This window comes from Lissotriton helveticus, chromosome 10, assembly GCF_964261635.1.
Source record: "Lissotriton helveticus chromosome 10, aLisHel1.1, whole genome shotgun sequence".
NCBI classification, from domain to species: Eukaryota; Metazoa; Chordata; class Amphibia; order Caudata; family Salamandridae; genus Lissotriton; species Lissotriton helveticus.
In genome coordinates this window covers 356712535-356740010 of record NC_136071.1, presented here as the reverse complement: position 1 = coordinate 356740010, position 27476 = coordinate 356712535, and the positions used below count along the sequence as shown (strand labels likewise).

General features: G+C 47.2%; 1 protein-coding gene across 1 annotated transcript in view; it reads right to left on the bottom strand.

Moving 5' to 3' along the window:
• The window catches only part of LOC144783824 (uncharacterized), a 131079-nt gene extending 124196 nt beyond the window's left edge, over nucleotides 1-6883 (bottom strand). Inside the window, exon 1 of the mRNA XM_078662574.1 lies at nucleotides 6771-6883. Coding sequence (XP_078518700.1) covers nucleotides 6771-6875 — 105 coding nt within the window. The 5' untranslated portion in view covers nucleotides 6876-6883. The remainder of the gene's footprint in view (nucleotides 1-6770) is intronic.
• Between the last annotated feature and the right edge of the window lie 20593 nt (nucleotides 6884-27476).

The following is a 27476-nucleotide window of genomic DNA, read 5'->3' as shown; positions in this document are numbered from 1 at the left end:
TTAGTGATAAATTTCTCTGACATGCAAAGTGGGGCCCAGGATGGTAGCTATCTCCTACTAGCTGTCGCTAACTGGGGTTAGCGACAGCTAAGTAATATGGAGATAATTTTATCTCCGCTTTCTTGGCTTTTAAAGCCAAAAAGGCGGAGATAAACCCCCTTGATAATATGCCCCTACGAGCGTCAGTAGCAAAAATCGTAACTACACAATAAACAAGCATTGGCATAGCCAAAAGATCGCGCCTTTGGGACCATTTAAGTAAAAAAAACGGACGTATAAGACTTCACGTTTACATTTACCTCGTATTTAGGATGCAGTAAATGTAAACGTGAAGTCTTACACTTCAGTTTTTCTTTTTTTACTTACAAGGTCCCAAAGGCGAGACCTATTGGCTATGCCAATGCTTGTTAACACATGGGGTCTCCCACATACATATTATTGCATTTTGGCTCCCTAGAAACACAGCACTCGGTTTCCTGGCTAATTAATGCTGCAGAGGGACGAGTCTGTTTCTCTGCCCTTGGGCTGTTAGTGATGTGGATGCTTTCTGCTGGTGAGGAGAACCCGTTGATACTATCTGCACATATGTTGTGCTTTGCTAAACCACTGATCATGTTGGGAGAAGAGCCCCCTGCTCACACTTGGGGCTACTGGGACCACAGTAGCAAACAAATCATTGTCTTTATGCATGTGTTTATTGATTTTTGCAAGGAAAGCAGAACAAAAATAGAGTGTGTTATGACAAAAAAAGAAACCAAAGGTAGCGCCAACAAAATATACCATGGTATCCAGGCCCTTTGAAACCACTTTAAAGAACTGGCAGGTACAATTACAGAAGCTGAATCTAGAATAAACATGCTGGAGGTGCAAATATGTCTACAAAGAAACAGTCACGCGTGGCCGCTCAAAAAATGAATGTTATATAGAGGATTGACTGAACTTGTAAACAAAAATCGCAGAATTTAAATTCTGGATTTTTGGCCTACCAGACAATGTGGACCGTGTTGTTAACTCATGTGCTGAATTCTTGGAATCTTGGATATCCCAAACTCTGGGCCTCGCCTTCAAGAAAGACATAGGGCCAGATGTGCAAAAATTAGGAATACTGATGACCTAATTGCAATTCTCTCCAAATTGTGCGTGGATCTAGCTCAGTTCTTCTTAAGCAAGGTGGAGAACACCTTTAACTCCCTTGAAGGTCAAGTTAGGGATAACTCGCCAGAGGCCAGGCTGGGGAACTCAACAGTCAATCCAAATAAGGTCAAGCTTCGGAACTTCTCCCCGGTGAGTACGGAGGAAATTAAGAAACTGCTATTAGGTACAAAGTCGGGCTCCCCCCGAGACCCTTGCCCAGCTACTGTGGCGAAGTTAGCCGCGGCTCCTATAGCCACCACCTTAGCCACTTTGTTTAGCAACATGTTTGTGGCTGGTGAATTCCCATCTAGCTGGAAATGGGCCTCGATTCTTCCTTTGTTGAAAAAACCTAATTTAGACATTACCGATCCTTATAACTACCGTCCTATCGCCAGACTACCACTACCGGCCAAACTAATAGAAAGAGCCATGAATATTCAGCTTAGCGCATTTTTAGGGGCCACAAAAGCCCTCGATCCATCGCAACATGGTTTTAGAGCAGGTCACAGTACAGAATCTGCCTTAATCAAATCGACAGAGGAGATCAGGAAAGTGATGGATGCTGGGGGTAGAGCAGCCCTGGTCCTGTTGGATCTGTCGGCGGCCTTCGATACGGTCCACCACATGATTTTGGTGGACCGTTTGGAGGCCTGCGGGATACAAGGGAAAGCCCTTAACATCTTGAAAGCTTTCCTTACCAATAGCGTCCAGGTTGTGGCACTGGGGGAGTTTGAATCTAAACCATTCGTGCTACCCTGTGGGGTTCCCCAGGGATCTTCCCTAACTCCCACCCTTTTCAATGTTTATGTTTCCTCACTGGCCCCAGTTATTCAATCATATGGGTTTGAACTTACATCTTACGCAGACGATACGCAGATTGTGGTGTCACTGCTACCAGGTAGAGAGGAAGGCGTAGCCAGTAAATTCCAGGAGTGTATGTCAGCGGTTAGCAACTGGATGGCCAGGAACTGTTTAAAGTTAAACTCGGCTAAAAACCGAAGTTTTACTTTTCGGCTCCAGTGATAACTTTTGGAGTCCGAACTGGTGGCCTGAAGGGATGGTATTTCCCCCCATTCCAGTCACGAAGGTCAAGAACCTAGGGGTTCTGATCGACAATAAGCTTACCTTTAGGCCCCAAGTTAATGCAATGACGCCATCCATTCACTTTACATTGAAAATAAACCGGAAGATCCTTCCTTTGTTACCATATGGGTGTAAGAAAACAGTGGTGACCGCCCTGGTTTTATCTCGCCTTGATTATTGCAACAGCCTATTTCTTGATACGCAACAGTGGCTTCCTAACACATTACAGGCCTTGCAAAACGCAGCAGCTCGACTCATCACAGGCTTACCAAAGTTTGCATCCGTTTCCCAGGAATTGGTGAAGCTGCACTGGCTCCCAGTGCGGAAACGGATCTCTTTCAAAACCTTGTGCATAGTCTTCAACACCCTTCGAGGTCTTGGCCCGTCGTTTCTAAAACAGTACTTTCAATGGTACATGCCGGGTAGACATCTTAGGTCAGCTAACTTGGGGCTGATCCTGACCCCTCGGACGAGGAAAGCGCGCTGGGGAGGCAGGAGCTTTGTCTTGGGGGCAGCAAGGGCTTGGAATGCTCTGCTTTTGGCTCTTAGACAGATTACAGATTTGATGGCCTTCCGCAAAAGTTTGAAAACATGGCTTTTCTTACATTAAACTTTAGGCTTAGGCGAGGGGAGCTTTCATTCCAGCACCAGGACACCGTTTGGTAACAGTGCGCTCTATAAATGTTATAAATAAAATAAATTACAAATAGGAAATCAGGAATCTTAATGTATAAAAATCACTGCATTTCATTTAGGGATTCTTTGTAGGACGCAAATTGACCTACCTCATGAATATTATGGGGTAGGTCTCAGTTTGTGACACATTAGAATCACAGCCACCTAAGGGATAGTGGCCTACTGAATTCAGCAAACCGCCATGTCTGTGATTGTTTTTTAATAAAGCAATCTTTAAAAAAAATGCAGCCTTTTTTCCTTAAAGGAAAAAGGGATGTGTTTAAAAAGAAAAACATTAAACCTTGAAGTTTTATTTTTAAGAGTAGGCAGTGGTCCGTGGGAACACTGCCTGCTCTTAAAAACATATAATTATTTACATTCTCAAAGGGGAAGGGGTCCCATGGGACCCCTTTTCCTTTGCAAGTGGGATGCCACCAGTTTTAAATTGGTGATAAATTCTTACTGTTTTGCGACCAGAATTCGTTTAATTTTCTATCAAGTATGCCACCAATCTCATTCCCTCACTCTTTTTTTTAAATTTAGTAGGCAAATACATTTCGGATTTTTTGTGGAAGGGACAAAAGAGCTAGGAGCACCATGAACACATTCAAAATTAACAAAACTAAGGGGCGGGCTCAATGTTCCTGGCTTCCAGAGATACCAACTTGCATTTTTGGCTACTTAAGGTACATGATGGTTTGTTTCACAGGAGAGCCAAACTCTGCTTTGGTTAAGACTACTACATTCTTTGCCCCTTAGCGCTACCCTCTCCATACATCAAATCTCGCAACTAATATTAGAACATTCATGGGCTATAATTCTAGATACTGTCCAAGCTCTGAAAGTTAGATAAAAAACTAGATACATCGATTTGCAGCTCTATACAGACTTGCGGGGTAATGGTATTGTGTTGTTACAACGCGGTTGTTGTAACAACGCGTTGTAACAACATGCAGGGTGAGGGAAAGCGGGAAAATAAGTCATGTTCCCTTAAAAAGTTTAAAAAAGAAATGGAGCTCATGTATTCATCCTACACATACTAGTTCTTTTACAGATTTATCATCAAGCAAAAGATGTGGTGCTCCCTTTCTCTTGACAAAATAACCCCTGCATTAGCACAGTCAAGATTCTGGTCTATTCATAAGAAAATTGAACCACAGCATATTTCACCAACTGGGTCTGACTTAGTCCAGACTCTGTTCAAAAGCCAATGAGGTGGTGGGTTATTTGGAACATATGCTGTACTCCTACATAGTACTGGGCAACCCTTTTTGGGTTAGAATACAAAACATGATTCAAGAATTATGTGAAGTAACTTTTATGATTGATTTTCTGATAAAGGCTGTGGGGATTTTTGCCCACTCAATCTCGTCTATCAATCAATTAATCAATCAATCAGGGGTTTATAAAGCACGCTACTCACCCGAGAGGCTTTCAAGGCGCTGCCAACTCACAACTTACTACTCCTCAACCCATTCCTAACCTTGGAAACTAAGATAATACTGATGGAGTGGAAATGAACCTCCATTGTGTCCTTGCTCTGGGCTACTAAAAATGCAGGTTACAATATGTATTAGAAGTTGTATTTGTTTCGTAGCTCAAGGCATCTATGGGATAGCCTTGATCAGTACCTACCAAGTAAAACATATTTAGGATTTTCCATCTCACTCTACAGAATCACTGTTTCTGAGCCACGATTGTGACCACTTGGGCAGCTTTACTGGGAACCCTCCACAGAGGCAGTAACACTTTGTGAGTCCCTTCCAGGTGTGTGATAATGGTTAACATGCCACAATTCAGTCCTCCCCCGCCCCTTCTCGCCTCTCTCCTTTCATCTCTGACTGACTTATATCTCTCTTTTTACTTGTGATTAAACTATTGGTTAGACATTATGCTATGATAGTCAACGTTTATTATTTATTTATTTATAAAGTGGGTTACAGTTGCTTCACTTGAAGTACGTTTTTTACTGTATAATACCTTAGATCTCAAAGTATCTCCTTCAAAGTTATGTTGCTGATATTTGCTCATCTGCATTGGACTATGATTTGCATCTAGCGTTTTTTTTCATTGATTGCCCTCTCCAATCCTTGACCTTAGTCGAAGTATAATATCTCCAGTATAAAACTCAATTAAAAACCTCTTTTTAAATTAAAAAAAGACTTTAGCTGCTTGTCTTCTGTATGCATATACTCTTACTCTTGGTCACAAGGTTTCTTCTTTTTTCATGTGCTCACTGGAACACAGGGCACTTTTCTGGCGCTATTTTCCTATGTTTTAAATTGACATTCTCTATGTTTAGTTTAAAGGATTAGATTTTTTTTGTTGCATGGATTGAGAGGCTGAGCTATTACTTTCTCTACATTTAGCAGTGATTGTCTATAGTGATTTATTTGTATAATACAAAGTAACTTTATGTTAAATGAGTCCTTGCAGAACTGTTTCCTTTAAATTCTGAGGCGCATCAAGGCTACAAATAATCTCCGTAGACCTCCAGAGTGCGCCTAGATCTGGCCAGTCCTCATGCGCCTTGCACACAGAGGAGTAGTCCCCACCTAACCCTACAATGAAATGGTCCATTCAGGTATTTTCTGACTACCTTCTGAATCTAAGACTGTATTTTTATTAACCAAAAGTATTGTAACTGGATTCAATGGCAGAATCATGAGACGACACGATTGTGATGGTCGGCTGATGTAAAGCAGAGAGGGGAGTCTGCAATCTGAATACAATGTGATTGTTGTCCAGTCGTGGAATCAGTCAGTAATGGTTCTTGAGCAAAAGTACCAATTTGATAATACAAATGTGCCATGGAAGACTCGAAGCAACAAGACATACACAGAAATTGTTCTTCCAACATTTATAGGTAGCACATTGACTAGCTGGAATGGTAAGGGTGTGAATAGTTTAGATACCACTGTCACGGCCCCTGGCACTTACCGGCAGTCTTTGCTCAGGAAAGGGAAAGGTTCTCTAGCAACATCATGCTAAGGAACACCTGAATGAAGTGAAAATGTGTATTGGTGGACATGGAAAGAGTAAGCATCAATGCTATCACAAAATAAAGGGTTAGACTAAGAGAAGGGCAAGCAGTCATAGACAACGGAATCGAAAACCTTTGCTAGGATAGCCATTGCCCTGTGAAGGCCATGTAGGCATGTCTCATGTTCCTGGAATAGAGTCAGGTAAGTGGTTAGGTCTACTCATGCATCTGATTTGCATTTGTCCTGTTCTGAATCAGGAACGTCGGAGTTGGCTAAAGGCCAAGTTCAAGGAACATGGAATTCGCACCTGTCGGTCTGCGATCGTACAAATCCTAGGCTCAGTGGATCCTCAATTCATTTGCAGAGCAGTCAAATTTACTGCCAATCTTGAGAAAAAGCTAGGGCTATTGGCAAAGACTTGAACCTGCAACATGATCTCCTTATCTATGTGGCTGAGCCATGGTCCTTGACAAGTTTATCCTGAAGTTTGAATGATATCTTCATTTTATAAATGTTATCTTTCATATAGCAGTGATAACTCCCTGCTTTTTAAACAGTGTGGTATTTTATATTTTGTAATGGTTTTTATTAACTACACAATAAAGAATTCAAAATTGTCTTACTCATGCATAAGACAATGACAGCTAGATGAAATACACCACCTTGACATAAATGTGTTGGAGACCTGGAGGACCAGGTACCACTGACCCCCAAGATTACAAGTAAAACAAGTATTTGCTGACAACCAATGTTCTGCTATTTATGGATAAAGTGGGTTATTATTGATCAAAGAATTTCTCCTGAGGTTCCCAAAACTAGTCCTAAGTGGGTACGTCACTAGGGCTCCATCACATGTGGTCTTTCAAGCAACTTTTAAATCCTGACTCATCTTACACTGTAAGCCACAAGATTTGTGGCACCAGGCAGGTAGCCGTAGTCACCCCAGTGAGTCCAGGGGTCTTCGTCGTTGGTCATTCGCCATCCTCCTTGACTATCCATGAAGTAACCATCCTAGGAGAAGAAAGAGAAGAAGAATTAAAAACGTTGTTATCTCTCAGTGGCCATGAAGTCATCAGTGAAACGAGTCAAAAAGAGAGAGAGAGAGACAGAGAGAGAGAGAAACACTACAGTTGGCGATGGTGGCTGTAATTATGGTTGAGTTGGTTAGGTCAAAATAGAAGCCTATTTTGGATTGATTAAAACTTTTGTGTCTTATAACATAACTACATAAAGCACTTCCAAAATACTTCACTAACAAGTAAATTTGATTTTGGAAAGTTTTGTGCAGAGGAGTAAGAAGGGAAACAATTCAGGGAGGATCTTAAAAGTTGCTTTTCCGATTGAAATTACCAGAGTGTAGTTTTGGGGAGGGATAGTGAAAGAATCACTGGATAAAATACTGACAAATTTGGCATGACAACAGTGGCCAGTGCACTTCCTTGCTTTTTTGGCACTGTCTGTGTGAATTTAACTGTAAATGTCAAAACTATGTCTAAAAGAATCCAATTTCTTCGCGAAATGGCTGCAGTGAATGGAAACTGGGGTAAGTAGGCACCCAAGTGACCCTTTCAACCCCACTTATTTCTAAAAACAATGACCCAGGGCAAACCAATACGGTGCAGCTTGCATGGGTTCCAATACATTCTCGAACCCAGAAAGACTGGATGAGAAAGTAAAAGAGCAAACCTGTGACTATGTGAAGACCACATTGACATGACATGTGACGTGTGTAAGGGAAACTGGCACCACTGCTGCTGTGCATGGTGTCCTGTTCTGCGTGTGCGTGAAGTGTGCTTTATTGCATTTGTAATTTAATTTGCGATGGTTGTGCCTACTGAGACTTATTCTACACTTGTTCCTACACTGTGTTCAGGGCATAGCTATTAGTAGTGAAACGGGTGCCCTGTCGCCGGGGTGCGTGGGTGTGAACGGCCAACCTTATTATTGCTTTTTTTTACTACTAAACCAAGGGACCGTGGGCTCCTTTACCTTGCACTAGGGCACATGGTACCCTTCTGCACCACGGAGAGAGAAAGAGAAATAAAGAGAGCGTGTGCCTGGGTGTGTGCATGTGTGTATTGTGCTGCTGCTCATGGGCATAGCTTCAAGGGGGTGTTTGAGGTGTTACACCCCCCCAATAAATGTATTCTTTAGTAAATAGTTGGGTACAGGAGCTTTCAGTCTGGTATGGTAAGATGTCTGTCGGATTTCACCTAGGATTTTTAAATACACACACAAAAACATATATACACTCTCCTGTTCTGAAGATCTTAAAACATGGGTATTTCACTAAATACTGCATACACCTTCCACAATCTGCACTCCTTTCCCTTTCCATTGGCCCGTGAGCCCCCCTCAAGCACTGCTTCTCACATAATAGTTAACATGATATCCGAGCGTGATTGTCTGAAAATTTGAAGTGCCCCCCTCCCGACTTACTGACCAAGCTACACCCTTGCTGCTGCTGCTATGTCTCTGTGTTTGTAAAGGAGGTTTGCACAGTTGCTGCACCTAATATTTATGAGAGAAACCTGTACTGCGACTACTTGTTCTGTAATGTTTCTCTGCAGGTAAGTGAAGTTTGCAGCATACTGACCATTCTCTGAGCGTAAGGGGAGCTTGCAGTGTTGCCTCTTTATTGTGGATGTTCATTCTGGGAGAGAAGCTTGCACTGGTGCCTGTAGATGTTCACTGTGGGAGAGAAGCTTGCACTGGTGCCTGTGGATGTTCATTGTGAGAGAGAAGGTTGCACTGGTGCCTGTGGATGTTCATTGTGTGAGAGAAGCTTACACTGGTGCTTGTGGATGTTCATTGTGTGAGAGAAGCTGGTGCCTGTGGATGTTTATTGTGTAAGAAAAGCTTGCACTGTTGCCTGTAGATGTTCATTGTGTGTGAGAAGCTTGCGTTGTTGCCTGTGGATGTTCATTGTGTGAGAGAAGCTTGCGCTGGTGCCTGTGGATGTTCATTGTGTGAGAGAAGCTTGCGCTGGTGCCTGTGGATGTTCATTGTTTAAGAGGAGCTTGCGCTGGTGCCTGTGGATGTTCATTGTGTGAGAGAAGCTTGCGCTGGTGCCTGTGGATGTTCATTGTGGGAGAGAAGCTTGCGCTGGTGCCTGTGGATGTTCATTGTGTGAGAGAAGCTTGCGCTGGTGCCTGTAGATGTTCATTGTGTGAGAGAAGCTTGTGCTGGTGCCTGTGGATGTTCATTGTGGGAGAGAAGCTTGCACTGGTGCCTGTGGATGTTCATTGTGGGAGAGAAGCTTGAGCTGGTGCCTGTGGATGTTCATTGTGTGAGAGAAGCTTGTGCTGGTGCCTGTGGATGTTCATTGTGGGAGAGAAGCTTGCACTGGTGCCTGTGGATGTTCATTGTGGGAGAGAAGCTTGCGCTGGTGCCTGTGGATGTTCATTTTGTGAGAGAAGCTTGCGCTGTTCCCTGTGGATGTTCATTTTGGGAGAGAAGCTTGCACTGTTCCCTGTGGATGTTCATTGTGTGGGAGAAGCTTGTGCTGTTGCCTGTGGATGTTCATTGTGTGAGAGAAGCTTGCGATGGTGCCTGTGGATATTTACTGCGGGGGAGAAGCTTGTGCTGGTGCCTGTGGATGTTCATTGTGTGAGAGAAGCTTGCACTGTTGCCTGTGGATGTTCATTGTGTGAGAGAAGTTTGTGCTGGTGCCTGTAGATATTCATTGTGGGAGAGAAGCATGCGCTGGTGCCTGTGGATGTTCATTGTGTGAGAGAAGTTTGTGCTGGTGCCTGTAGATATTCATTGTGGGAGAGAAGCATGCGCTGGTGCCTGTGGATGTTCATTGTGTGAGAGAAGTTTGTGCTGGTGCCTGTAGATGTTCATTGTGAGAGAGAAGCATGCGCTTTTGCCTGTGGATGTTCATTGCGGGAGAGAAGCTTGCGATGTGGCCTGTGGATGTTCATTGTGGGAGAGTAGCTTGCACTGGTGCCTGTGGATGTTCATTGTGGGAGAGAAGGTTGCATGTTAATGCATGTTTGGTGAGAGATGCCACTTTCCGAATCAAGGTGGGAGAGAAGGTTGCATGTTAATGCATGTTTGGTGAGAGATGCCACTTTCCGAATCAAGGTGGAAGAATACAGAATCTATGCCAGAAGAAAACAGCTGCAAAGAAATGATGCTGCCCCAAATTTAGATGAGGATGCAATTCATCTCCTAGAAGATGAACCTTTCACACAAGGTGAATTCAAAACGTCCTAAGTTGACTGTGTCTGGAAACACGAACAGAAGTGGGGAGTCATCGAAATAGATGTACGAAGACTCCAGGACAGAAGATGGACCATCAAAAGAACCCCATCAAAAGCTATAAGGTACGCTTGGATTACACCATGGTCTAAGTCCCTGATGATAATCCCCCAATGCAGAAGGGGATTGGAAACGCGTCGGCACGTCTTTAATCGTCTGCGAGGGACCAACATTGAATGGGACTCTAGTGAGGGTGTCATAATTGAAATATACCCCGGGAGCGAACTTTTATAAAAAATAATTTCCCCCGCAGTCTGCCTGTCATAGTGCCACATAGAATTTGAATTTTGACAGGCAATTGTTGAAATTTTGGACTGGTGTAATTAATTGATGCAAATACAACAGTATTTTGTCTTTGTTTTTGACTTTCTAATATGTTTTTGTAAAATGTTTTTTATATAATTTTGAGTCACACAATATACTGAATGAAATGTGTATTCCTCCTATGCATCAAAAGTGATGAATAGTTGTTTAAAATGAAGTTGAATCAATACAAATATGAAAGTAAAGTACAATGATTGTTTGCGTTGTATTTCGAATCTGCAGTATTAATTAGCAGTACTGAAATTGGTAGCTAGGTAACGTTTTTTTGAAGAAAAAAAAACATTGCGGGAGAGCAGCAAGCGCTGGTGCCTGTGGATGTTCATTGCGGGAGAGAAGCTTGCGCTGTGGCCTGTGGATGTTCATTGTGGGAGAGTAGCTTGCACTGGTGCCTGTGGATGTTCATTGAGTGAGAGAAGGTTGCACTGGTGCCTGTGGATGTTCATTGTGTGAGAGAAGCTTACACTGGTGCTTGTGGATGTTCATTGTGTGAGAGAAGCTGGTGCCTGTGGATGTTTATTGTGTGAGAGAAGCTTGCACTTTTGCCTGTGGATGTTCATTGTGTGAGGGAAGCTTGCGCTGGTGCCTGTGGATGTTCATTGTGTGAGAGAAGCTTACACTGGTGCTTGTGGATGTTCATTGTGTGAGAGAAGCTGGTGCCTGTGGATGTTTATTGTGTGAGAGAAGATTGCACTTTTGCCTGTGGATGTTCATTGCCTAGAGACCCTAGAGGGTGATTGTGCGCTTTACAAATGTGGATTATTATTATTATTAGTGAGGCGAAGGACCCAGATCACTCCTTCTCGGCGTTTTTCCCCATTGATCTCTTGGCCTCTCGCAAAATCCTTGGGGCGTTGAAATCTGGTTCCCCCAACGATCCTTGCGCAGCTCGGCTGCTGGCCGACCTAGCCGATACGGTTAATCTGGAAGTTAACATTCTGATCAACCAGTCGCTTCGCGAGGCACACGTTCCGCTCACTTGGAAGCAGGCCCTCTTACTTCCATTACTTAATATTTTCATAGAAGGTCTGATTGCATAAATATCAAAAGAGATTGAATTAGGACTGGACGTTCAGACACAGCCTCAAAATCAGTAAGCAGAGCTTCCTCCAAAAGTGAGATAGGTGAGCTTGTAACTGGGCATTCCACGTGGTCTGACCACTTTCCAGTATTTTTTTCATGGACGGCCTTGCATGGTCGCCATCCACCACCCCGCCACCGCGCCCCGAAGGTCAGAAAGATTGACACGGTGCTTTTGAGTGCTAAGTTGGTGGCTTCGCGGCTGACACTTGGGAGCACCCTTCCGGAGAACGTTACTATGTTTTCGAATTGGATTAGTGACACTGTCATGGGCCTTTCGGCCTCTGGCCCCCGTAAGTTGGGGAGAGAAACCCCCTCCAAGCCTTGGTTCACCGCAGAGTTGAGGGATCTCAAACACTCATGTAAGGTCTTGGAGAGAATTTGGAGGGCCAGCGGCTATTGTCCTATGGCCAAACAGGCTCTTAGGGACTAACAGATACTGTATTATTCAGCCATCTCCGTGGCAAAAAGTACCCATTTTGCCGCGCACATTGATAGGGCTAACAACAATGCGAAGGAAATCTTTGCCATGTGCAGAGTTTTGTGGCGCCCAGTGCACAGGAGATAGTGGCAACGTCCTCAGTCATCTGGGCAAATACTCGGTCCAATCACTTCAGGGAGAAAATCATGGATATCCAAAACTCTTTTCCAAAAAACCTGACGCCTCCCAGGCCCCAGGGAGAGATGTGGCGCCGCGGCCAGGGCGACTGACGCTGGAATCTGGGGATCACGGTTCGATCCCCAGCACCGGCGGCAGGTTAGCCCAGCACCATGTGACTCTGGGCAATAGCTTGCTTAATCTTCCCGACGGCCCCCAGCGCCTAGAGACCCTAACGGGTGATTGTGCGCTTTACAAATGTGGATTATTATTATTATTAGTGAGGCGAAGGACCCAGATCACTCCTTCTCGGCGTTTTTCCCCATTGATCTCTTGGCCTCTCGCAAAATCCTTGGGGCGTTGAAATCTGGTTCCCCCAACGATCCTTGCGCAGCTCGGCTGCTGGCCGACCTAGCCGATACGGTTAATCTGGAAGTTAACATTCTGATCAACCAGTCGCTTCGCGAGGCACACGTTCCGCTCACTTGGAAGCAGGCCCTCTTACTTCCATTACTTAAGAAGCCCACCCTTGACCCCTCGCTTCCCGGTAATTACAGACCCATCTCGCTTTTGCCTAGTTTGGCCAAGGTCTGTGAAAAGGCGGTCACCCTGCAGCTTACCAACTATGTGACAATGTCGGGCGCGCTACACCCTGCGCAATCGGGGTTCCGGGCCGCCCACAGCACAGAGTCAGCACTGTTGGAGGTGGCTGAGGCTATCAGGGACTGTTTGGATGCCGGCGGGAGAGCAGCTCTGGTGATGCTGGATCTCTCGGCGGCATTCGATACGGTTCCCCACTCCCTCCTCCTTGATCGACTTACTGACATCGGCATTGCGGGCATGGCGTGGAGCTGCCTGCAATCCTTTTTGGGGGATAGATCACAGCAAGTCTGGCTCCCTCCGTTTGCCTCATCCCTCTCCCCTCTCTCCACTGGTGTCCCGCAGGGCTCCTCCCTTAGCCCCCTTTTGTTTAACATCGTTGTGACTCCCCTGGTTTATCTGGCGGAGTCACTGGGGGCTAGGGTGATGGCCTATGCGGATGACACGCAGTTACTGTTTACCTGGAGAAGGGGTGAGGACTCGGTCAACACGGCTCAGCGCTGTCTCTCCGCGGTGTTTCGCTGATTGGCCAATGCACAACTTAAGTGCAATGAGGAGAAGTCCAAGGTGCTCCTGTTTGGAACTTTCCCTGCGGGTTTCCGTACCAGACTGTGGCCCACGGACTTCCCACCTCCCCAATCAGATAAGGGCCTGGCAAAAAATCTGGGTGTCTGGTTCGAGGAAAATTTGAATTTTGCGACACATGTCAAAAAACTTACAGGGACCTGTTTTGGCATACTTAAAACCCTGTGCAAATTCCTCCCTCTTCTGCGGGTTGAGGCTAAAGAAACTGTAGTCCGGGCATTGATCCTCTCCCGGCTGGATTACTCCAACGCGCTTTTAGTGGTATGCCCTGGCTATCTGATAAAAAAACTGCAGGTAGTTCAAAATGCGGCTGCGCGTCTCCTTCGGGGTCTTTCCCCCAGGCAGAGTGTGCGGGCCCTTCTCCGCCACCTTCATTGGCTCCCAGTTGAGGCCCGTTTGAAATTTAAAAGGCTGGTTATTGTCCATCGGGCCTTGTATGGATTGGGCCCACTATATCTACAGAAGCGCTTTTCTTTCTATATTCCTCCCAGGACTTTGCGGTCCTCGGACCAACTCCTTATTCAGAACCCGCGCTGTTCATGCCAGAGGCTAGGGGACTGCTCTTTCACCCGTAAGGCTGGTCTAGCCTGGAATGAGCTTCCTCTTGCTCTCAGGAGGACTGCGGATCCGGCTGTCTTCAAAAAGAACCTAAAAACACTACTATTCTGAGCCCTTTTTTCTTTTTTAGAGGCTCTTCCTGTTCAGCTGGTGGTGGGGGCTTAGGGTAGCAGCGCCGGGATACTCTGAGTAGCTGAGCGCTTTAGAAATGTAGTATAACATAACATAACATAACATTCAGACAGTACCACAGACTCAGTTGGCGGGGCGGTCACTGTAGGTGACCTGGGCACACCCTGTCACTCATTCTCGGTGAAACCTGATAAGGGTACCTATTGTTAATCAATAAACCCCATCTTGGCTAGAGCTGACAATCGAGTGGAAGGTTTGTTAAAAAATCCCAAAGGTAGCGTAACAATACTAGTATTAACAGATGGACCCTCCATGTGTGGTCTTAATAGCTACCCTACACTCGATATGTGTCTGAAGTTCAGAACAATGCAGTTTCCTTTGATGTATTTTAGTGATGGTCCTATCCAGCCAACCCTGCACACCATTAAGATCTTGTTGCTCTCTGCAGCGTTGACATTTTTATGGCTGCCAAGCCAATGGATGACCTTGTATGGGCCTGCTCCTAAGTCTCAGTTTGGTTATGCTTTAAATGGGGCACTCCTGCTACTGTCAGTACTTACGGGCAAGCCTCTGGGTGTAAATTTAAAAACGTGGAGCTTGGGTTGAAGTCCATACCTCTGTTTTCGTGTTTTCCATGGCCATATGGCTTTGCACGCTGGCTGGTTTAGATGGGGGGGGGTCTCCTAGCTCTTTGCAGTCTGTTAGAATCAGGGCTTTACGTGGGAAAAAAAACTGGGGGTGCTCTAAAAGGAGCGGGCAAGCCTCAAAGGGGTGTGGCCTATCTAAGTAGGGGCATGGTCTAAATAAAGATAACTAGTGTAGCAGTACCCCCTGCTCTGACAAGTCGTCAGCTCTAGGATTCTTCAGATCCCCCTCTGTGTGGCAGCCCAGGCTAAGACAGCTTCCGGGGCGCACACACAGCCGCACCCGAGTACTTCAAAGGTCTTTAACCCCTTCCTAATGAAAACGGGCGTGGTCATGACGGAACGGTTCCGTCATGAGCACAGCTCGACCGATGCTCATGACGGAACCGTTCCATCATGAGCATGGAAGGGGTTAAAAGACCATTTGCATGTTAATGATTCCTTGTCATTTTTTCACCCCTTCTTAGAGCCCCTGCATCTCCACACTTCCTACTACTACTTCCCAGGGGCGTTTTGTTCAACAGTGCAAATGCTCCCTCCTCCCCTTCGTCACCCCGTGGGTATCCCAGTGGGTGCTTGTCGCCAGGACATTGAATAGGCCCCTCAATGGCTTTAACACTGGCGGTAAACACGCCGGGAGGCTTGTGGTGTTCCAAACAACTGTGTGATGCTGCAGGCCAGTGTTGCAGCGCACAAAATCAGCCTGCTGTTCTCACACTTGCAAAATAGGGCTCTCACATCCTCGTTATGATGCGGTCACATAACATTTTCTTCTGTGAAAACACGTTTGGATTATTTCACGTCTAACTTTTGTTTGACTTGCCTTTCCAAGCCCGTTTCCCATGATCAGAAGTAAAGAAGAAATATCAAAATGTAGGCAGTTTCTCACACGAAGAGGTTTAAGCTGCTAAATGATTCCACTTGAGTTACCATTGATCGACACAATGGTGCGATGAAAGCACACTACCAAGGAGTTGTGGGCACTCTAGTTGCGCCTCTGATCAAGCTGGTGTGGGGATGCCAGGGGTACTTAGAGCGCATTAGCTTGATTTGCTTAAGCAGTGCGCGCGCATGCTCACCCGAAACACCAACAAAGACCGGGACGTCTGGTCCCACTACCTATGACCTTTGAGGCCTGAAAATAGAGCCCCCTAGAGACCCGTTTCGAGGCGCCCCCAAACAACGGTGGTTGCTCAGACCCCCACAGACCCCCCCCCACTTAAAGCCCTGGTTAGAAAATGTATAACATCTGCATAACAGTACTAAGCGCCCCTACACCTTGTTTAGTGGGAATAGAGCCAGTGGTGCTGCGATTAGATATGTGCGATAAAGCGGGCGCTGGAGAGTTCTGTGCTGGTATTGCTGCAGAAAAAAGGCTTTCCTGACATGCTCTGATGAGACATATGGCAACAATCGCATTCAACAGTGACGTCGTTGTAATGTTAGCACTCTAGACGGCGCGTAGCATAATGACGCAATACGCCCGCGGCCATGTTAGGGATGCGCGCGCATCCCGAGGAAAAGAGCGCGAGTGCCGGAGCCGAGAGGAGGCAGCGGCTCGGCGCTCTCTGATGCGAAGAAAGCCAATAAACCCCCGTAATACCCAAACAGCCTCCTGTCATTATTGAGGTAATGCACACACATTACAATGGCGACGAGAGCCGGATAAAAGAAAATAAAAACGGGTGAAAAGCAGATCGGCGAACAGGACAGAACACCGAACCCTGGGCAGGAGCAAGGACCACGTGGCTCATGGCTCGGAAGAGCTACCCACGACATAGGCGAAAGCAGCATCAGAGAGCGTGGCAGAGCCCACCTTCCTACACAGGAGCCATACCGCACATCGGAGAGGCCAACAAGGGCACGCAAGGGGTAAGACAGTGAGGAACCCCACTGCATGACACACATAAGAGCCGGAGCGCTGGCGACCTCGGGGAAAGGTGAAGGGGAAGACAATAAGAGCCCCCAGAGACAACCTAAGACTGAGGAGGAGGACGACTCGCCGGGCAGCCCCAAGAGCCAAAGCGGAACCGTCCCCCCGGAAAGGCGCGAAAATATGTGTGCCCAGGCATCATCAGCAACGGCGCCCATACCATTCCTACCTAAACCTGGGGGAACCCCTTATGAGGTGGGAAGATTGGAGAGACTACATAGACAACTTCATTGAGGTACTGGAAGATGAAAATGAGGAGAAATTTACAAGCAAGAGGAAGAAACGTATATTATTGCACAACCTAGGCCCGGAGGGGCTCAGAGTTTTCAAAAATCTAGTACCCAAGCAACGAGCAAGTACGGATGATGACGTCTATGCCCATGCTATTGAAGAGTTGTACGAACACTATCGGCCTGCGGTCTGCGTTTCTATCGACAGATACAACTTCCAACAGAGAAAGCAAGAGACTGGGGAATCGGTTGAAGAATACGTGGCGGCGCTGAGGAAGTTAGCATCCACGTGCAAGTACGACGCATTCCAGAATGAGTTAATCAAAGATCAAATAGTGATGTACACCATGAGCAGATCCATGCAGGAGAAGTTATGGGCGAGTGGGGACGCCACGCTGAAGGATGTCATGGTGATAGTCAAGAAAGCAGAATTAGCGAAGCGATGTGCTGAAGCGGCAAAGAAAGAGACAATAGCCAGACCGATGGTAAACAGAATAGAGGACGAGGGGCCCCGAAGAGATGGCAAGAACAAAGGGATCGCGCAGAAAAGTCCGAACAGATGGCAGGGAAATCCAGGACCCTCAGGCAAGCTAACAGGAAGCAGTAAGAAGAGCTGTTACAGATGCGGAAGCCTGAAGCACGAGGCCCACGACAGGAAATGTCCGGCGTTTCGAGCCAAATGCCTGTTCAGTGGGATTGTAGGGCACTATGAGAAGGAGTGCCGCAGGAAGTCAGCCAGGAACATAGTGAAATTTGTGGACCAGGGACAAGACGACCTGGAGGAAGACATCTGTGAAGAAGAGAATACCGTGCTATGCATCTACGACCAAGTACTCTGTGTGGACACCAAGAGATCGACCAAGCCAGTGCTGGACATGACGATTGGAGGAGTGCCGATCAGCATCGTGGCAGATACAGGCTCGCCCTACACAATAGTCCAAAGGGCGGTGTGGAACGAAACATTTAGACCAACACTGGGCCCAGAACTCGAGCGCCTGGACATAAGACCGGTCACATACAATGGGGATCGCATACCCATGGTAGGGTTCAGACCATTGAAGTTTGAATTTAGGGGACGCAGCGCCGTCTGCAAACTATATGTCTCAGAGAAAGGACCCTCAGTGTTGGGATGGTTGGACCAAGGGGACCTGGGAATCAAGCTGGATCCGGGAGGAAAAGTCCAGATATTACTCACAGAACCGGAAAGCTGACCGGACTTAGACCGGTGAAGGAAGGAGTTCCCCATGGTATTCGGAGGCACAGTGGAAAGACTGGAGAAGTTTGCGCCCAAGATTGTACTCAAGGCAGGAGCAGTGCCAGTGTCACACAAGGTGATATATGTACCTCTCGCCGTGAGAGAGGCAGTGCAGGAAGAGCTGCAAGAGCTGGAGATCAAGGGTATAATCAAACCCATCACGTGCTCCGAATGGTTAGCACCACTCGTAGTGGTAATGAAACCCAGTGGGAAGGTCAGGCCATGCGTTGACCTACGCGAACTCAATAAGAACATTGTAGTGGAGAAGTTCCCCTTGCCTCGTTTTGAAGAGATGCTGGCCAAAACCAGAGGAATAAAGTGGTACTCCACTATTGACTTAACCTCAGGATACCACCAGATCGCGTTACACCCAGAGAGCAGGAAATTGACGTCCTTCATCACCCCCTTTGGGTGCTACCAGTTCTGTCGAATGCCGTTTGGACTAGCATCGGCAGCAGCAGTGTTTCAGAAGCTGATGCACCAATTGTTCAAGAACATGGATGGCGTCCAGTACTTCCAGGATGATATCCTGGTAATGGGGCGAGACAGGATGGACCACGACGCCAAGCTAACCAAAGTGCTGAGGGTGCTGGAGAATAAAGGCCTGACGGAGGAGTGGGATAAGTGCCACCTGGGCATGGAATCTGTGACCTATTTGGGGCATGAAATAGGGGTGCAGGGGATCACACCAAAGACTGAGAACGTGAGAGCAATTTGTTATGCACCACCCCCCACCAACAGAGAAGAGGTCAGGTCCTTTTTAGGCATGGCAGAATACTATAGTAAATTTGTTTAACATTTTGCAACAAAGACCCACCACATGAGACAACTGACAAGGGAGAAGACCCCGTTCAGCTGGACGGAAGAAACGCAGCGGGAGTTTGAAAGCATTAAAAGAGACGTGGTAGGAGCCGAACCCCTACAAGGGTATGACCCCCAAGGTCGTACGATGCTCACAACGGACGCCAGTGATAAGGGACTCAAATATTTACAACAAGGGGTGGTGAGGGACAGAGTCTCTGAATTAAGCAGAATACTCTCACCCAGTCAAGAGATCAGGGCTAGATCCAACACCGTTTTTTAGCTCATTGCACCATCCCAGTTTCAGAACCTGGCTGTATGCAAATTAGTCTGTCCCTGGCCCAGTGCATCATGGGAACAGGGCAGACCAGACTACAAAAGCCAATTCTTACACTGGGAAGGAAACACGCTTCCGGGGACCGGTTTCTGGCATTACAGCCGTCTTCGGCCCGGCTTGCTTGAATCCTGATGGTGCAATGAGCAAGGGTCTCATGTCTGAGTATACCCTTCCACGCTTAGGGTGGACAAAAATATTTACAACAAGGGGTGGTGAGGGACAGAGTCTCTGAATTAAGCAGAATACTCTCACCCAGTCAAGAGATCAGGGCTAGATCCAACACCGTTTTTTAGCTCATTGCACCATCCCAGTTTCAGAACCTGGCTGTATGCAAATTAGTCTGTCCCTGGCCCAGTGCATCATGGGAACAGGGCAGACCAGACTACAAAAGCCAATTCTTACACTGGGAAGGAAACACGCTTCCGGGGACCGGTTTCTGGCATTACAGCCGTCTTCGGCCCGGCTTGCTTGAATCCTGATGGTGCAATGAGCAAGGGTCTCATGTCTGAGTATACCCTTCCACGCTTAGGGTGGACAAAAATATTTACAACAAGGGGTGGTGAGGGACAGAGTCTCTGAATTAAGCAGAATACTCTCACCCAGTCAAGAGATCAGGGCTAGATCCAACACCGTTTTTTAGCTCATTGCACCATCCCAGTTTCAGAACCTGGCTGTATGCAAATTAGTCTGTCCCTGGCCCAGTGCATCATGGGAACAGGGCAGACCAGACTACAAAAGCCAATTCTTACACTGGGAAGGAAACACGCTTCCGGGGACCGGTTTCTGGCATTACAGCCGTCTTCGGCCCGGCTTGCTTGAATCCTGATGGTGCAATGAGCAAGGGTCTCATGTCTGAGTATACCCTTCCACGCTTAGGGTGGACAAAAATATTTACAACAAGGGGTGGTGAGGGACAGAGTCTCTGAATTAAGCAGAATACTCTCACCCAGTCAAGAGATCAGGGCTAGATCCAACACCGTTTTTTAGCTCATTGCACCATCCCAGTTTCAGAACCTGGCTGTATGCAAATTAGTCTGTCCCTGGCCCAGTGCATCATGGGAACAGGGCAGACCAGACTACAAAAGCCAATTCTTACACTGGGAAGGACTCACGCTTCCGGGGACCGGTTTCTGGCATTACAGCCGTCTTCGGCCCGGCTTGCTTGAATCCTGATGGTGCAATGAGCAAGGGTCTCATGTCTGAGTATACCCTTCCACGCTTAGGGTGGACAAAAATATTAACATCAAGGGGTGGTGAGGGACAGAGTCTCTGAATTAAGCAGAATACTCTCACCCAGTCAAGAGATCAGGGCTAGATCCAACACCGTTTTTTAGCTCATTGCACCATCCCAGTTTCAGAACCTGGCTGTATGCAAATTAGTCTGTCCCTGGCCCAGTGCATCATGGGAACAGGGCAGACCAGACTACAAAAGCCAATTCTTACACTGGGAAGGAAACACGCTTCCGGGGACCGGTTTCTGGCATTACAGCCGTCTTCGGCCCGGCTTGCTTGAATCCTGATGGTGCAATGAGCAAGGGTCTCATGTCTGAGTATACCCTTCCACGCTTAGGGTGGACAAAAATATTTACAACAAGGGGTGGTGAGGGACAGAGTCTCTGAATTAAGCAGAATACTCTCACCCAGTCAAGAGATCAGGGCTAGATCCAACACCGTTTTTTAGCTCATTGCACCATCCCAGTTTCAGAACCTGGCTGTATGCAAATTAGTCTGTCCCTGGCCCAGTGCATCATGGGAACAGGGCAGACCAGACTACAAAAGCCAATTCTTACACTGGGAAGGAAACACGCTTCCGGGGACCGGTTTCTGGCATTACAGCCGTCTTCGGCCCGGCTTGCTTGAATCCTGATGGTGCAATGAGCAAGGGTCTCATGTCTGAGTATACCCTTCCACGCTTAGGGTGGACAAAAATATTTACAACAAGGGGTGGTGAGGGACAGAGTCTCTGAATTAAGCAGAATACTCTCACCCAGTCAAGAGATCAGGGCTAGATCCAACACCGTTTTTTAGCTCATTGCACCATCCCAGTTTCAGAACCTGGCTGTATGCAAATTAGTCTGTCCCTGGCCCAATGCATCATGGGAACAGGGCAGACCAGACTACAAAAGCCAATTCTTACACTGGGAAGGAAACACGCTTCCGGGGACCGGTTTCTGGCATTACAGCCGTCTTCGGCCCGGCTTGCTTGAATCCTGATGGTGCAATGAGCAAGGGTCTCATGTCTGAGTATACCCTTCCACGCTTAGGGTGGACAAAAATATTTACAACAAGGGGTGGTGAGGGACAGAGTCTCTGAATTAAGCAGAATACTCTCACCCAGTCAAGAGATCAGGGCTAGATCCAACACCGTTTTTTAGCTCATTGCACCATCCCAGTTTCAGAACCTGGCTGTATGCAAATTAGTCTGTCCCTGGCCCAGTGCATCATGGGAACAGGGCAGACCAGACTACAAAAGCCAATTCTTACACTGGGAAGGAAACACGCTTCCGGGGACCGGTTTCTGGCATTACAGCCGTCTTCGGCCCGGCTTGCTTGAATCCTGATGGTGCAATGAGCAAGGGTCTCATGTCTGAGTATACCCTTCCACGCTTAGGGTGGACAAAAATATTTACAACAAGGGGTGGTGAGGGACAGAGTCTCTGAATTAAGCAGAATACTCTCACCCAGTCAAGAGATCAGGGCTAGATCCAACACCGTTTTTTAGCTCATTGCACCATCCCAGTTTCAGAACCTGGCTGTATGCAAATTAGTCTGTCCCTGGCCCAGTGCATCATGGGAACAGGGCAGACCAGACTACAAAAGCCAATTCTTACACTGGGAAGGAAACACGCTTCCGGGGACCGGTTTCTGGCATTACAGCCGTCTTCGGCCCGGCTTGCTTGAATCCTGATGGTGCAATGAGCAAGGGTCTCATGTCTGAGTATACCCTTCCACGCTTAGGGTGGACAAAAATATTTACAACAAGGGGTGGTGAGGGACAGAGTCTCTGAATTAAGCAGAATACTCTCACCCAGTCAAGAGATCAGGGCTAGATCCAACACCGTTTTTTAGCTCATTGCACCATCCCAGTTTCAGAACCTGGCTGTATGCAAATTAGTCTGTCCCTGGCCCAGTGCATCATGGGAACAGGGCAGACCAGACTACAAAAGCCAATTCTTACACTGGGAAGGAAACACGCTTCCGGGGACCGGTTTCTGGCATTACAGCCGTCTTCGGCCCGGCTTGCTTGAATCCTGATGGTGCAATGAGCAAGGGTCTCATGTCTGAGTATACCCTTCCACGCTTAGGGTGGACAAAAATATTTACAACAAGGGGTGGTGAGGGACAGAGTCTCTGAATTAAGCAGAATACTCTCACCCAGTCAAGAGATCAGGGCTAGATCCAACACCGTTTTTTAGCTCATTGCACCATCCCAGTTTCAGAACCTGGCTGTATGCAAATTAGTCTGTCCCTGGCCCAGTGCATCATGGGAACAGGGCAGACCAGACTACAAAAGCCAATTCTTACACTGGGAAGGAAACACGCTTCCGGGGACCGGTTTCTGGCATTACAGCCGTCTTCGGCCCGGCTTGCTTGAATCCTGATGGTGCAATGAGCAAGGGTCTCATGTCTGAGTATACCCTTCCACGCTTAGGGTGGACAAAAATATTTACAACAAGGGGTGGTGAGGGACAGAGTCTCTGAATTAAGCAGAATACTCTCACCCAGTCAAGAGATCAGGGCTAGATCCAACACCGTTTTTTAGCTCATTGCACCATCCCAGTTTCAGAACCTGGCTGTATGCAAATTAGTCTGTCCCTGGCCCAGTGCATCATGGGAACAGGGCAGACCAGACTACAAAAGCCAATTCTTACACTGGGAAGGAAACACGCTTCCGGGGACCGGTTTCTGGCATTACAGCCGTCTTCGGCCCGGCTTGCTTGAATCCTGATGGTGCAATGAGCAAGGGTCTCATGTCTGAGTATACCCTTCCACGCTTAGGGTGGACAAAAATATTTACAACAAGGGGTGGTGAGGGACAGAGTCTCTGAATTAAGCAGAATACTCTCACCCAGTCAAGAGATCAGGGCTAGATCCAACACCGTTTTTTAGCTCATTGCACCATCCCAGTTTCAGAACCTGGCTGTATGCAAATTAGTCTGATCTCTTGACTGGGTGAGAGTACTCTGCTTAATTCAGAGACTCTGTCCATCACCACCCCTTGTTGTAAATAATTTTGTCCACCCTAAGCGTGGAAGGGTATACTCAGATGTGAGTCCCTTGCTCATTGCACCATCAGGATTCAAGCAAGCCGGGCCGAAGACGGCTGTAATGCCAGAAACCGGTCCCCGGAAGCTTGTTTCCTTCCCAGTGTAAGAATTGGCTTTTGTAGTCTGGTCTGCCCTGTTCCCATGATGCACTGGGCCAGGGACAGACTAATTTGCATACAGCCAGGTTCTGAAACTGGGATGGTGCAATGAGCTAAAAAACGGTGTTGGATCTAGCCCTGATCTCTTGACTGGGTGAGAGTACTCTGCTTAATTCAGAGACTCTGTCCATCACCACCCCTTGTTGTAAATAGTGATAAGGGACTCGGCGCGGTGTTAATGCAGGACCGGGGACAAGGAGTGGTGGAGACATTGAGTTTTGCGTCCCGCACACTGTGTCAGGGTTTAGAGCACCGTGCGCCTGCCAAAGACTTCAGTTCCCATGAGGCTCAGGGTCAGAACTACATTTCCCATGGTTCATGGCGGTTTGCAGGATATGGCAGGGCGGACCCAGGTGATCGGGGCTCGTTATTCTTTGTTAGCAGCGGGAGCGCTTAGTTCCCGAAGTTCCTGTTGTTCTGCTGTCTCCCTTTGGGGACGGCTTTTCGAGGTGTCCAGTATTACAGAGGAAGACGCCTACCGGTAATTGATCACGCGCTGGCTAGCGCGTGTGTTTACTTCTCCTTTCAGGGTTTGGAGTTATTCGACTTGAGCTTACAGTGCCTTGCGGCTGCGAGGACTGGTGTTAGGAAACATTGGATTTAAATGCGCTTTGAGAACAAGTACACAGAGGCGTACTACCTTGGGCTTTGTTTACTTTTGTTGTGGTGGAGTGCAGGGGGAGAAGAGGACCTCCGCATTACCGTCATGAAGACATGACGTGTTCTATATACAACCTTCTGTGGAATATAAATACCAAAGCTGATGGCAGTAGTGAAGTAACTACGCCATGCCGTGTTTGGTTCTGAACTTTGTAAACTCTGTTACAGTGATTGCTACTAAAGTACTCTGCACAGTGAAAGAGGATTCTTTGCTGTTATTAAGCGCTGTGCTTCAGGCGCTTCGTTTGGGATTTTGCTTTTCTTGGATTTGAAGCACCTTGTGATTTCGTAGCGTTGTGGACTCTTCTTCAGAGTTATCAGCTTTTGGGATAAGGGGTAGGTTGTAGCGAGAACTGGGGATATAGGCAGAGGGAAACTATTCCATGTGATAATGAAGATTTCTTGTGTTATACAGGACAGAAGGAAGTTATAAGACCTGGTTATATGAAGGTCATGCACAAGTCGTTTTACAGGTGAAAATAAGCTCCCTGTTGTCTAGCGAGACTGAAATGAGAGTACGGTTAAGAATTGTATTAACCCTTGTGTGTTTTCTATTACAGCTTCTGTTCCCTTGCTGCCCCTTCCTTCTTACCTTTATTCTTTTGGGTTTTTTCCCCTTTTGGGGTTTTTCCCTCACCGTATCGTCTGAACGCCCTGTGAGACATATTCAGGGTGTTCGGAGGGTCCGGAGGTGGAGCATTGTTGCTGCATGCGGATCCTGCGGAGTGCAATCCTGACAGGATAACGAGCCCAAGAATTTCACTCTGCCCGGTCCGCGTGGGGTAACAATGGCGTCCATGGAGGATGTGTTGCATGCGTTGGTTTTGGTGCAGCAGGAGTTGGCCTCATCTAAAGCTGAGACCGCTGCTTTACGGGAAAAGGTGGAACGCCTAAGTGGCAACCCTTTTAATGCCTCAGCCCCGTCCTCTGCTGTACAGGTCACTGTGCCTCCACCCATTCCTCTGACTACTCCTGAAAGGTTCTCAGGTGATCCCCGCAAGGTGCATGTATTTATGACTCAGGTTCTTATGCATTTTTCCTGTAAGCCATCCTCTTTCCCTACTAATCACTCGAGAGTGGCCTTTGTTATCTCGTACTTGGTTGGGGATGCGGCCGATTGGGCAGTACCTTTAGTAAAACGCGATGATGCAATCCTGTCGGATTGGACGGCGTTTAAAGCAGAATTCGAGAGAGTTTTTGACCGAAGAGCTACGTCCTTTAGTGCTGATCGAGAGCTATTGGAATTGAGGCAAGGCAGGGGAGAACTAGTTACTTATCTCACAGCTTTCAACAGGCTAGTGGCTGAAGCGGAATGGCCCGAGGAGAAAAGTATGTCCCTTTTTTATCAGGGGTTAAAAAAGGATTTAAAAGATGTAGTGGCGCAGGTTGATCCTCAGTCTACTACCTATGTGGATATGGTGAATCTGGTGTTAAGACTGGATAGCCGTTTGTCTGAAAGAGGTAATAACAGAAGAAGATGGGAAAGAGGAACGTACAGTAGTGAAAAGGGCCCTCGTAAGGTAGCAGGGGGATCAGAAACAACTCCCGAACCAATGGAGATAGGAGCCCTTAGGGCACCTTTGTCAAGGGAAGAGAGAGAAGTGAGAAGGGTACAGGGCTTATGCATGTACTGTGGGAAGAAGGGTCATTATGTTCGAGAATGCCCCTCCAAACCCAAAACTTCGGGTAATGTTAACAGATTTAAAAAGGTGGCTGTATCTAAAACATTGCAGGATGTAGAACCTAAGGAGGACAATAAACCTAGGTATGAGGGTGAACAGGGATGGAAACTCACCTCTCTCTCCTCTTTCGGTAAAGACGAAACAGAATCGCATTTAGTGGTGGTTATGACACTCGAATGTGAACTAGAGCAACATCAGGTTCTGGTGATGTTGGATTCCGGAGCCACAGGCAATTTTATTGACGATGGTCTGGTAACTCGGTTGGCTTTGCCTCGGGTTCCTAGGGAGAATCCGGAAGAAGTATTAGCGGTGGATGGGAAACCTTTAACTTCAGGGCACATAACTGAAAGAACCAGTGAGTTGGGTTTGTCCTTGATATTGCAGGGATTTGTCCTTTCTGAGAACTTGACTTTGAACATAATCGCTGCGCCTCAGTATGAGGTCATTCTGGGCATGCCGTGGTTAAGGAAACACAATCCGGTGGTGGATTGGCAGACAAAAACTTTCCATTTTGTACTAGAGAATTGCCAGGATCACATAGTGCCATGTGCGCCTGCTCATGTTGCTGTGTTGGCTACCCCTTTCTTGGCCGCAACCGCTGTGGAAACGGATGTTCAGCTACCAGTTGAATATGTGTCCTATAGGGATGTTTTCAGTGAGAAGAAAGCGGAGAAACTACCCCCACACAGGGAGTATGACTGCCGCATTGATTTGGTGGAGGGGGCCACGATACCATCATGCAGAGTTTACGCCTTTGTCTGTGCCCGAAACCACCCATTTGAAGGAATACATCGATCATTATGTACGTTTGGGGTTCATCCGGCCCTCTCGCTCTCCAGCTGCCTCCCCTCTGTTTTTCATAGCGAAGGCCAACGGGGATCTGAGGGCTTGTGTGGACTATCGCGTCTTGAACAAGAATACCATACGTAACCGTTACCCTTTCCCCCTCATTTCAGTCCTGCTCGACCAGGTGAGAGAGACTAAGATCTATACCCGTCTAGACTTACGTGGGGCTTATCACCTGGTCAGGGTGAGAGAGGGGGACGAGTGGAAGACGGCTTTCAAGACGCGATATGGTCTTTACGAATATCTGGTCATGCCCTTCGGGCTTTGTAATGCTCCTGCAGCGTTTCAATTTTTCATAAATGATGTGTTAAAGGAGTACGTGGACCACTTTGTGGTGATGTATATCGACGACATCTTGATATACTCTCAGGATGTTTCGTGTCATACAGCCCAGGTGTGTAAGGTTTTGGACAAACTAAGGGAGCATTGCTTATACGTAAAACTGAGCAAATGTGAGTTTGGAGTACAGGAGGTGGAGTTTTTGGGTGTGAATCTCAGCCCAAGCGGATTGCAGATGTCTGGGAGGAAGGTACAGGTGGTACAGGATTGGCCAGCCCCTAAGAACGTAAGGGAGGTGCAGAGTTTTTGGGGTTCGCCAATTATTATCGTCGGTTCATTCTGCATTTCTTTCAGACAGCTGTTCCCA